This window comes from Gallinula chloropus (genome assembly GCF_964237585.1).
Source record: "Gallinula chloropus genome assembly, chromosome: 27".
Taxonomy (NCBI): domain Eukaryota; kingdom Metazoa; phylum Chordata; class Aves; order Gruiformes; family Rallidae; genus Gallinula; species Gallinula chloropus.
Window position 1 is genome coordinate 1,891,254 of NC_140112.1, and position 12,134 is coordinate 1,903,387.

At 62.3% G+C, this 12,134-nt stretch overlaps 1 protein-coding gene across 1 annotated transcript in view; it reads right to left on the reverse strand.

Annotated features, from left to right (window-relative positions):
• The window catches only part of NAV1 (neuron navigator 1), a 72,868-nt gene that overhangs the window by 17,786 nt on the left and 42,948 nt on the right, over nt 1-12,134 (reverse strand). Inside the window, exons 6-7 of the mRNA XM_084275808.1 lie at nt 10,411-10,513; nt 5,511-5,876 (exon numbers count right to left, since the gene is read on the reverse strand). Coding sequence (XP_084131934.1) covers nt 5,511-5,876; nt 10,411-10,513 — 469 coding nt within the window. The remainder of the gene's footprint in view (nt 1-5,510; nt 5,877-10,410; nt 10,514-12,134) is intronic.

Here is a 12,134-nt window from a genome sequence, read left to right on the forward strand (position 1 = left end):
GCTCTGCACCGCTGACCGCAGTAATAGCAGGGTCTGATTTCCCTGAGGCAGCGAGGCCGACACTGGGGGGGTGTCAACCAGCCCTTGCCTGCCGGCAGCAATGGGATCAGCCCCAGGCCCCAACCACAGGCCCGGCCGCCATGCCAGCAGCACTGCTGAGCTCAGCCAGGCCCGCTGTGGCAGGGACAACACAAGGGCACCCCTCTGACCCCTCCCAAGCAGTGGAAACCCCAGAGGAAGCGTGTCCCTGCGAGGGGATCTCCAGTTGTTTAGGGAAGGGTGACACACGAAGCTCCACTCAGGGCCACCACGTCAGCTCGGCAGGCTGCAGCAGCCGCGTGCGGCGGTCAGAGAGTCCCAGGGCAGCTCCGGGGTGGGGGTGGGGGGGAGTGATGTGACTCAGCCCGCTTGCGAAATTCCCATTTTCCCTCCTGTCTGGAGAAGCCAGTGGCCCTGGACCCTCCGCTCACAGCAACCAGTCCCCTTGGCAGGCAGCAGGGTGGCAAAACCAGGCCTTGAGTTCTGGCAAGTGGCAAAACCAGGCCTTGAGTTCTGAGTGACAAGCCAGGTTTGGGGGGCAGAACCCCCCTTATCCCCCCCCCCACAGGTCCCCCTGTGGAGCGTGGGTGTGCAAGGCCCAGCCCTGGGCTCAGCTCTGCTCCGTGTCCTCACCCAGCCCCACCAACAAGCCGCAGACGCCAAGAGCTTCCCAAATCCTGGGCGTGTGCTGACCTCCGGGTGCCCCACAACCCCAGGATCCCCTTCCCAAAACACATCCCGTGTGGCTGCTGCCGGAGCAGCCCAGCCCGGGCAGCCCCTGGGTGCCTCAAGACGAGCCCTAAATTAAGGAGCTGTCAGGAGCCGCATGCAGAGGAAGGGTGCTACTATGGTGGCAGTGCCCAGCGGGGTTCTGGAGTCCCTTTCTGGGACCGTCCCTCGTTCCCAGCTGGAGGAAGGAACCCCACGAGTCCCGGCACGAGGCACAGTGCAGCAAATATTTATCCAACACCACTTCCCTGGCTGCTCCCCCCCGCTGTCCCCCTCCCAAAGCCATCTGGGCTGGGGCCTCACACACGCCAGGCCACGTGTGGGGCCACGGTCATGGCCCACGGGACGTCCCCCCCGAGAAATGATTTCACGGGCTCTCTGGGATGGCGGCGAGGGGTCAGGCTGGACCGGCCAACACCAAGCAAGGGGCGTTTGAGGGAAGGGAGCAGAGAGCCAGCACCAATCCTGCTCGGAGCTGGAGAGGAGGGCGGCTGCTCCCCCGCTGCTCTAGGGGAGCTGAGCCAAACATCTGCTCCCGCCTCTGGGCTCTGCAGAGCTCAAGTAGCTGTGAGGAAGCCGGAGCCAGGCCAGTTGGAGCGTGGTGGGTGCCAGCTCAAGAGCATCTCTCCCAGGGGAACGCTGCGGTGCTCTGCCAGGAGCACCAGCACAGTGACATGGGACAGTGCCCTTGTAAGCTGGACACATGTGTTGAGCCCCGAGCCCTGGCACACCTTGTGGTCCTGGTGCCAAGGGCCACGGCCTCGGCTCCAGGAATGGAGCCAGGGCAGAACACAGCTCACGGGGGTGCGGATGCTGCCACCGCCGCAGTGGGAGGCAGTGCTACCTCTCTTTCCACCCCCAACAAAAAAATGAGGCCCAAAAGGACACCCCCAAATCGTAGGGGTCCCAAGGTCGCACGAGGACTTCTCCAGGCACTGAAAGTCCCTTGCACAGCCCCAGGATCAACTACAGAACAATGCCTGCACACCAGGGCCCCACAGCACACACGGACCATCAGCGCTCCTGCAGCCACCGCAGAGAAAAGGTGCTGACTCAGCAGCCTCACACCCTCCTCACTCTCCAGGCCTGGTGCTTGGGGGGTGGCAGGGTTTGGCCCAGCAGCACCCAAGAGGGGCAGGAAGAGTCCAGCCTGGGTGTCCTTACAGGATTCTGCCACTGCAATGTATTTGAGCAGCTCCAAGGATGGAGCCAGCTTGTCCCAGTTTGTCCCTAGGGACCTCACTGGGGGAACTCTCCATCCCATGAGCACCACTCGCTGTGCATGACTGTGCTGAGGTTTCATGTCCCCATAGGTCACCTCCTGGACAGAGCCAGGGAGAGGTGTTCCTGCCCCTCTGTACCCTGCAGACCCCACCAAGAGTGGCTCTGCCTCACCGCAACCCTGGTATGCCCTGCCCCAACCCACTTGCAGCTACCCAGCGCCCAAAAAGAGGCCTTACAGCACCCCACTCACTTCTCATGGCCCCAGGGAACACCCAAGGGTGATGCACACTCACCCACTCCCACACCAGCACCCGCAGCCGCAGGGGAGATGAATCAACGTGTGGCTGCAGCAACACTGCCAGGGAGCAGCAGCAACACGTGGAGGAGGTGGCACTGCCTGGACACGCAGGACACGGCCAGGATGAGACCAGGCAGAACCCAGCTTGAACATCCATCCCAGCTTGGATGTTCCCCACTTCCTCTGTCATTGCCTGATTCATGGGCAGGTCGGCACCTGAAGGCACCCAAAGGCACCCACACCGCAGCATCACAGCCCCAGTGCTGTGCTGTGGGCAGCTGCAGAGGTCCCTCAGTAGTGGATGGCTTTGTTTTGGAGGCCCTTCCAGTGGGGTGACCATGGTGGGGTGACCTCCAGAGCTTGGGAAACATCCCCAGACTAGCAGGGGGGGAAGGTGGCAGCTGCACCCCTCCCAGGGACTGACATCAGGGGCAGGAAACACCAAGTGGCACACATGGAGTGGTGGCAAGTAGAAACCTGTGTTGGCAGCAGCCAAGAAAGTCAGTGAAGATATTCCAGTGCCAGGGAAACAGCCCCAAATTTGGTGCTGTCCCCTGCCCAGGCCCCAGGGATAGACAGGAGAAGGCAGGAGAGCAGCACCACCCCAGCGAACGCCGCTGTGTTAACCAGGGGATAAAGGGACACTGGGAACAAAAGAAGGTCATCACTGCCAAGCAGGGAGGGCAAAGCCAGTGCCTTCCTCTCCCAAAACCAGCAGCATGTTGCTGGTGGAGGGCAGTCCCAGTGCCAGCCTGGCAGCCACAGGCAGGCATGGCCAGGCAAGGAGCCAGGATGCCGGCACATTCCTCTGATAGAGAAATGCTTCTGGGTGCTGGGGTGTCCCCAGCTGATCCCTGCTCTCACCACCAGACCTGACCATCCCACCTCCTTTCTGAGGTGGGTCACAGCACCCCCAGCGCCTCCTCAGCTGGGTTCAGCCCAACCACCCCCCTTCCAGACTCACCCTGACATATCCACGGGCAGTCCCCATGCCCCAGCCACGCCTCACACCTACCTCAGCCCTCTCTCCTTCCAGGCTGCTTCCCCAGTGAGCCGGTTCCCCAGGGAGGCTGGTTCCCATCCCACGGCCCCGCGTGTCTCCGAGGGGATGTGCTACTGTGTCCTCCGCGCTGGCTCTGCCCTACTGCCCTACAAGCCTGGGCGGTGCAGGGAGGCGCTGGCCCCACGGCTCATGCTGGGGGCTGATGGCCCCATCTGCAGCGCTGGGCTCCTGCCGGGTGCATTAGCGGCACGGGGAGACGGGGCCTGGGGCGGTGTTCGCTTTCTAGGTCAGAGCCAGCCGAGGATGCTGGGTGAGGGGCTGCAATGGGTGAGGGGCTGTGCTGGGTGAGGGGCTGCGCTGGGTGAGGGACTGGCTGTGCTGGGTGAGGGGCTGCACTGGGTGAGGGGCTGCGCTGGGTGAGGGGCTGCAATGGGTGAGGGGCTGCAATGGGTGAGGGGCTGCAATGGGTGAGGGGCTGGGCGAGGGGCTGCAATGGGTGAGGGGCTGCAATGGGTGAGGGGCTGGGCGAGGGGCTGCAATGGGTGAGGGGCTGCACTGGGTGAGGGGCTGCAATGGGTGAGGGGCTGCAATGGGTGAGGGGCTGCGCTGGGTGAGGGGCTGCGCTGAGTGAGGGGCTGTGCTGGGTGAGGGGCTGTGCTGCATGAGGGGCCCCACGGTCTGACCAGGGTCCCACCAGGGCTGACCCTGCCCCACTCTGCTCAGCGGCCGATGGAGACGAAGAACCACTCAGGCACGCCCCCCCACACTGCCTTCCCAGCCAAGGGCACCCCAAGGTTACCCACCCGCACGAGCAGCTCGCAGATGAGATGAGGAGGAGAGGGAGCAGGGGAGCCCTTCACTCCCCAGAGCCAGAGTGGCTGTGGCCCCAGCCTTCCAGGACACCCCAAAGTCACCCCACTGCCCGTCAAGCCCTGCGGTCTGGCCAGCAGCAGAAGGTGATGTCCCACCTGACAGCCAAGGGATGGATTATGGCTCCCAGCAGGGGTGCACACTGAGCCAGCACAAGGTACCCCCATTCATAAGCTCAGGGCAGCCCCCCAAGTCCACCCCCCATGCCCATGGCGAGGATGGTTCTGATGCCACAGACACTCTTGCCCCTGAGCCAGAAGACTGCGGGGTCTGAGGCCAGCACAGGTCCCCTGCACAGGCCCCCTGCACATCCCAGCACAGGCACCCTGCACGTCCCAGCACAGGCACCCTCCATGTCCCAGCACAGGCCCCCTGCACATCCCAGCACAGGCACCCTGCAGTGCGTCCTCAACAACTGTAACCTGCACTCTGGGCCATGTCTGGGGAGCCCCAGCATGGGTGCAAAGCCATGGGCTGTGCTCGCAATGAGCTGATGTGACTACGTCCACCCCAGGAGGGCTGGAGCAGCACTGTCAGGAGGCCAAATACCTCCTCCTGCTCTGGGACAACTCAAATCCTGGAGATGGTTATTTTCTCCTGCGCTGAAACAGGAAACCTCAGACATGCTGGACCCCTGCCAGAGCCAGGGGCAACTCCACAGGGCAGCAGGAGCTGGACAGGGCTGGAGAGAAAATGTCAGCCCTGGGTGTGCTGGGCTGTGCCCGTCCAACAGGAGATGGCCCTGGCCCTGTGGGTGGGGGGACAGAAGCCAAAGGGGATCCCAAAAGGAGAGGACCCTGCTCAGCAGCGCACCCTGCCCCACCAGAAATGACACCTCAGTGCCCAGTTCTCACTGGGGTGCTGATACCTGACCCAGCCTGTCCCACCATGGACCAGCACTCCTGGCTGGACACAGGACAGACCCACTGGTGTAAGCTGGCTGAGTGCTTCTGAAACCAGCAGTATTTACCCTGGCAGGGCTCTGGTGCAGGGCTCCTGCAGCCACACACCATGTGCCTCTCAGTTTCCAGTTCCTCTGGGAACACCCCAACCAAGCTGAACACCTCCCACACACCGGGAGAGCAGCATATCCCAGCATGGGGGCTCGTCCCAGCATGGGGGCTCACTGGCCCTGAGCAACTCTGGCTGGCCCAGTGTCACCAGCACTGCAAGGGCTACACTGCCTGGCCAGTGGGAAAGCATCTCCTGGGATGTGGGGACACGACACACCCAGCCAGATCAGCCGTGACCTACATGCTCTCCATCCACCCCTGCCGTGCCCTTAGCCAGAGGCAAATCCTTCAGGAAAGCCCCAGGTGGAGCCCCAGCCCCAGCGCAAGCACCTACCCCGTGGTGATGTCATCATCCTCTGTCAGGGTCTTCCCCATCAGGTCGCTGTCACTCATGTAGCCTGACTTCAGCTCCACATCGTCGCTGTCCAGCGCCTCGACCAGCTCCAGGCGGGAGATGTGGCTCAGCTTGCTGGGGCTGCGCATGGGCATGGTGTGGGAGTAGTGCGCCCGCTCGCCGTGCATGTACCAGCTGGGGGTCCCCTCAGAGCGGCAGGTCCCCCCAACCGACGGCGCATCCCCTGCCTGCAGGCGGGGGCTTGACTGCCCGTAGCGCCAGGACAGCGGGGAGGAGCGGTTGGACAGGCTGGAGACGCTCCGGGGGTTGGCTTCATCGCTGTCGTAGCAGGTCATCTCCAGGGAGCTGCAAGGACAGGGTGCAGGGGGGTTGGGGGTGGTGGTCTGTGCTCTGCCTCCCCCCACCCCAAACCAGGCCGGCATGCTTTGAGGCAGTGAAGTAAGGCCAGAGGCTCCCCAGGAGCATGGCTGCAGGGATGCTGCCTGTCCTGGACCCCTCCATCCTGCCCGGTGCCAGTTCAGTGTCCCTCATGCTCCAGGACCCACTGGGACATCCACACCACTGGCACCCACAGGGGTCTTGTGGCACCTGTTTCTCCCCAGGGGTGTGGGTGCGATGGGGAGGTCTGGGCCTCCCAGCAGCCCCATGTTGGAGAGGGGTCTGTACCCCTCTGCAGACTGGCCATGCCCCAACACAAGCCGTGCTGAACCCCAGGAATAAGGAGCCTTCAGTGGAAAGCCCAGACATGCTCCCCCAGCCTGCTCCCAGCATTTCAACACCTGACCCCAGTATCACCCCAAACCAGAATGGGATGAATTGGGGTGGTGGCACACTGACCCCGGGGGACATGGCAGCAGGCCATGCTGGGCAGCAGGGCTGGGAGCAAAAGGATGCCAAGGGGCAAACCAAGAACCAGGTCCCTGCATCCCATGCCAAAACCCCCTGTCTGGGCGGGGGGGACACGCTGAGATGGGGCTGCCCAGCCCTACGGAGCTGTCCACAATCCTGCTGCTCTCCAGCCAGCCCAGAGCCCACAAGCACATCAGGAACGGGGAGTTCAGTTAATCCCCACACCCCTCGGGGTGTATTTTGGGCAAACGACATGTCAGGGAGTGATGCTGAGACTAAATTTAGACACCAAAAAATGATTACTTCTTGGAGCAGCTACTTGGGAACCCACAGCCCTCCACTTGGCTCCAAACACTACTATCAGCAAGCTATTCCCTAGCTTGGATTAAACGTTCCTGCAGGAGCACCCAAAGCCACCCCCGGGCTGCAGCGCTGAATTTAAAGCAGGGAACAGCAGAAAAAAGACGAGGAAGTTTGTTAAAGAGGAACTAAAAGGGGCAGTTAACGGGGTTTTGTTTTTGTCAGCGGCACAAAGGCTATTTAAGGATGTTCTGCCGGAGGCTGGGAGCAGATGCAAACCACATCTCCAAGCAGGACTGAAGAGAGCCCCCCGAGGAAGCTCCTGCAGCCCTGCAGCCGGGTGCAAAGGCTGCCAGGAGTGTGATGACGTCTTTTAGGGAACTTAAGTTGTGTCCTAGAGAGGAAACAGCGAAGGCTGAGCCCTCGGCTGCTGGCTGGGAGATACAGCCAAGAGCACAGGGGAGAGGCAAGGAAGAGTTTGTGGGAGGAATAAACAGAGAGCCCGGAGCAGGGACAGGGACACCGGTGACACATCAAGAGGAGTGCCAGTGACATCCCGATCGGACAGGCTGGTAGGAAGCGTTCTGGAGAGGAGAATTAGTGGGTATGTGGGTAATTACAACGTGCTGGGGAAGAGCTGACACAGCTCTGGGAAAGGAAAATCCGGCTCACAGCTGCGGTGGAGCTCCTGGAGGGATGCGGGGAGCGCGCTGCCGAGGCTGGGGGGGGTGAGCTCCCTCACCGAAGGCTGATCCAGCACTTGGCTGCCACGGGAACAGATCCTTCTGGATTTAAGGAACACTTTTGGGACAGAAAGCAGGGGCAGGCACCCCCTGGGCTATCGATACTCATTTCACTTTGTGGCAAGGATCTGGCTGAGGCCTCCACTCAGCAGGAAAATGAAGGGAGAGCGGCTGAGGGAGCTGGGGGTGTTCAGCCTGGAGAAGAGGAGGCTGTGGGGAGACCTTCTCACCAGCAGCACGGCTCTAATTACCCTAAATACCCTCACCCTCTTTCCTAAGACTGGGGCAGACGGAGGATGCACGAAGAGCCAGGGCAAGAAGGCAGCAGGTGACACAGGGGGTGGCAAAGCCAACACAGAGCAGAAGTGGACACGAAGCAGCCCTGACTCGGCATGAGCTGTGAGGCAGCTGAGCAAAGAGCTGGCAGAGCTGGAATGGGTAATTCCAGGAATTACCAGCTCAGGGAGTATCGCTGCAGCCCCATGCACAACCAGCCCCAGCGCTGCGCTGCCTCCGGCTCGGGAAAGATCCAGAAAGTGCAGCAAGGATGAGCAAGGTCTAGATGAGCTTCACAGAATCACAGATTCACCAGGTTGGAAAAGCCCTTTAAGACCATCGAGTCCAACTGTCCCTGTCCTGTGCTGACCCAGATCCCTCAGCACCTCATCTCCCCGCCTGTTAAACACCCCCAGGGGTGGGGACTCAGCCCCCTCCCTGGGCAGCCTGTGCCAGGCCCTGACAACTCTGCCAGGGAAGAACTTTTCCCTCCCATCTGCTCTGACCCTGCCCTGGGGCAGCTTGAGCCCATTGCCCCTTGTCCCATCTCCTGTCCCCTGGCTGAAGAGACCATCACCCACCTCTCTGCACCCTCCTGGCAGGGCAGGGGAGGGGTGAGAAGGTCTCCCCTCAGCCTCCTCTTCCCCAGGCTCAACACCCCCAGCTCCCTCAGCTGCTCCTCAGAGGATTTGCCCTCCAGCCCCTTCCCCAGCCTGGTTGCCCTTCTCTGGACTCGCTCCAGGACCTCCATGTCCTTCTGATGGTGAGGAGCCCAGAACTGGACCCAGCACTCGAGGTGCAGCCTCACCAGTGTCCAGTCCAGGGGCACAATCCCCTCCCCAGACCTATGGCCACACTGGGTCTGACAGAAGCCAGGGTGCCATTGGCCTCCCTGTCCCCCCGGGCACCCTGCTGGCTCATGGCCAGTCTCAGTCACCCAACACCCCCAGGTCCTTCTCTGGGCACCTTTCCAGCTGCTCTGCCCCAGCCTGCAGTGCTGCTGAGGGTTGTTGTGTCCCATGTGCAGGGCTCTGCCCTTGGCCTTGCTGAGCCTCACCCGTTCTCCTGGGTGAGGAAGGGATACTTCACGCCAGCTGCTTCACTGGAAGGACACGGGGCAGGTCTGTAATGGTGAGTGATGGGTGAAGGAAGGGGGAGGAAGCTGCTGCTTTTTTGCCCCTTCCAATCCAAAAACAAGGATCGAGGGAGACCACGAGGTGGCAACAAACACCAGGAGAAAGATGCTCGCTGCATCCTCGGCTTCCCTCACTCGCTGAGCCCAGACGCAGCCTCTCCAGGCTTCTCCAGCCGGACAGGGACAGGGTGCCCTGGGGAGATGAGCCCCTCAGCCCCCCCGCCCCGCAGCCGGGGTCCTCCAGCCCCGACAGGAGCCAGGCTGGGGCTGGAGCTGCCGCGCAGACCTGGAGCACACCCGGAGCAGAACCAGAACCCTGCACTGGGCTCAAGTGTGAGGCCACAGGGACACCCTCAGCGCTCACAGATGTACCACAGACCTCTGAACACAGGGTCTGCTGGGGTTCACCCCCAGCAGTCACCCACTCCCCGGCCCCAACTGCGACCCCAGGGTGCTGCCAGCCCCGGCCTGGGCAGGGTACCCCCCACCCCTGCCCCGGCCTTACGGGTGTGTGGTCAGCTCTGCCAGGGGGTTTCTCCTACATCATCTCTACATCATCTCTCACTGGGAGGTGACTGTCCCTCTCTGCTCTGCCCTGGGGAGGCCCCAGCTGGAGTCCTGTGTCCAGAGCTGGGGCCCCAGTACAAGAAAGATGTGGGACTGTTGGAGAGGGGTCAGAGGAGCCACGGAGATGCTCAGAGGGCTGGAGCAGCTCCCCTATGGAGAGAGGCTGAGGGAGCTGGGCTGGGTCAGCCTGGAGAAGAGAAGGCTGTGGGGGGACCTCATTGCAGCCTTCCAGTCCCTGAAGGGAGCAGAGGAACAGGAGGGGAATGGGCTTGTTAAAGGGCAGAGACTGGGAGGACAAGGGGGATGGGGTGAAGCTGGAGGAGGGAAGAGTTGGATGAGATATTAGGGGGAAGTTCTTTGCAGAGAGAGTGGTGAGGGGCTGGAACAGGCTGCCCAGAGAGGGGGTGGGTGCCCCATCCCTGGGGGTGTTCAAGGCCAGGTTGGCTGGGGCCCTGGGCAACCTTGTGTAGCTCCAGGCCTGGAGGTTGGTGGCCCTGCCTGTGGCAGGGGGTTGGAACTCTGTGATCCTTGGGGTCTCTTCCAACTCAGCCCAGTCTGGGATTCTATGACACTACAGAGTAGAGAAACTGAGTCATGAATGGAGACAGAGACTGGTCGAAACCTGGGCAGGCACAGGGAATACCTTCACCTCTGGTTCTCCACACAGGGACACCCAATCAGCAGGAACACACCTCACCCCCTGCCTGGTTCCCCTCAGTGCCACCACCACCAGTTCTCACTGCTCCTGAGCACACCAGGCAGTGCCAGGCCCAGAGCACTGCCAGGGACAGGGCTCTGCCACAGCCCCACACACAACACCCCACAGATTTGGGGGCGTCTCTCCAAACCTCCATGCACATGGTCCCTGGGGCACAGCCAGCTCCCTCCCACGCACAGGGCCCCCACTTGGAGCAGAGCTGCTTCCTGGCCACCCCAGCCTCCCTCACTGCCCCAGAAATGACACTGGTTGTGGGGAAGGGGTGGTGGGGTTCTGGTGTCAGGGCCTCACCTGTGAGATACCTGAGAGCCCCTCAGGCTGGACATGGTCTCCTCCAGGTTCTGACGAAGGTCCAGCACATTCTGCACTGTCCTCTTCCTCTGGGACTCGGGGTCTGTGGAGAGAAAAGGTGATGGCTTTAAAGGGATGAATGGCTCCTGTGCCCTCTGCCTGCACCATTGCCCCCAGCCCCTCTGCCATAGCTGTGCCCCCAGCTCTCCTTCTGCCTGCTGGGAGGGAACAGGGTAGACTGACACTGAGCTGGAGCTGCACCCCCACAAAATGCCACCCCCAAGGGTGACAGGTGGGTTGGGGATGTCTGGTCCAGAAAGGAAGAGCTGGAGGGAGGACCAAGTATGGCCACAGGACCCACACAGGTGACAGGAGGCCAGCTGCAGCCAGGCAGCCCCAAAGCACTGTGACCCTGCTCCATGGGGCCATGCAGGAGCAGCAGTCCTGGGAGAACATCCTCAAATCTGCCCCTGCATCCCCCCAGCCCGGGGGTGGGTGCTCTGGCTGAGGGGCACAGGCCCTGCAGCCAAGGTGCCAGGGAGCAGTGCAGGCTGTGCAACCCCTGCAGTGTGCCCAGGGAGAGGAGCTGCTTCTGCTGCTGGCTGGAGGCTGGTAGGGCTGAGCCTCCCATGGGCATGGCCTGGGGCTGGACACCCCCCAGCTCCAGCTGTGCACACCCCAGCAAGGGCACAGGGGGCAACACACCCCCCAACCTGCACTTGGGCACACGCAGCCAACTTCACAACTACACACACTGTCCCTGTCCTGTGCTGACCCAGATCCCTCAGCACCTCATCTCCCCTCTGTTAAACACCCCCAGGGGTGGGGACTCAGCCCCCTCCCTGGGCAGCCTGTGCCAGGCCCTGACAACTCTGCCAGGGAAGAACTTTTCCCTCCCATCTGCTCTGACCCTGCCCTGGGGCAGCTTGAGCCCATTGCCCCTTGTCCCATCTCCTGTCCCCTGGCTGAAGAGACCATCGCCCACCTCTCTGCACCCTCCTGGCAGGGCAGGGGAGGGGTGAGAAGGTCTCCCCTCAGCCTCCTCTTCTCCAGGCTCAACACCCCCAGCTCCCTCAGCTGCTCCTCAGAGGATTTGCCCTCCAGCCCCTTCCCCAGCCTGGTTGCCCTTCTCTGGACTCGCTCCAGGACCTCCATGTCCTTCTGGTGCTGAGGAGCCCAGAACTGGACCCAGCACTCGAGGTGCAGCCTCCCCAGTGCCCAGTCCAGGGACACAATCCCCTCCCCAGACCTATGGCCACGCTGGGTCTGACACAAGCACACACACACACACACACACACACACACACACAGAGCAGCGGGCTCACTCCTGGCACAGCCCTGGCAGTGCTGCCAAGCTGGGCTCCAGCCCCCAGCCCCCCCATGTGTCTCCCCAGCACTAACAGCCGTGCCAGCGCCGCTTTGATCCCTGATTTCAAGCCTCTCAGCCGCAGCTTGTCACCCAACCGCAGTGACAAGCAGGCACCAGGGACAGGGGCTGTGGCTCCTCCTAATGTAACGTGGCAACCAGCACTCTGGGGTTTGCAGTGGCACCATGGAAGCTGCAGCAGCGCAGGGACCAGGGTGGGGACACAGACCTGGGCAGGCTCCCCACACCACCAGCACCCAGGGGTGATGCTGACACTGCCCTGTCCCCCTCCTCTGCTCACCCACCAGCCCTCAAAGCGGGGTGAGGCGGCTCCTCTTCACCCGTGACCCTGGAAGGT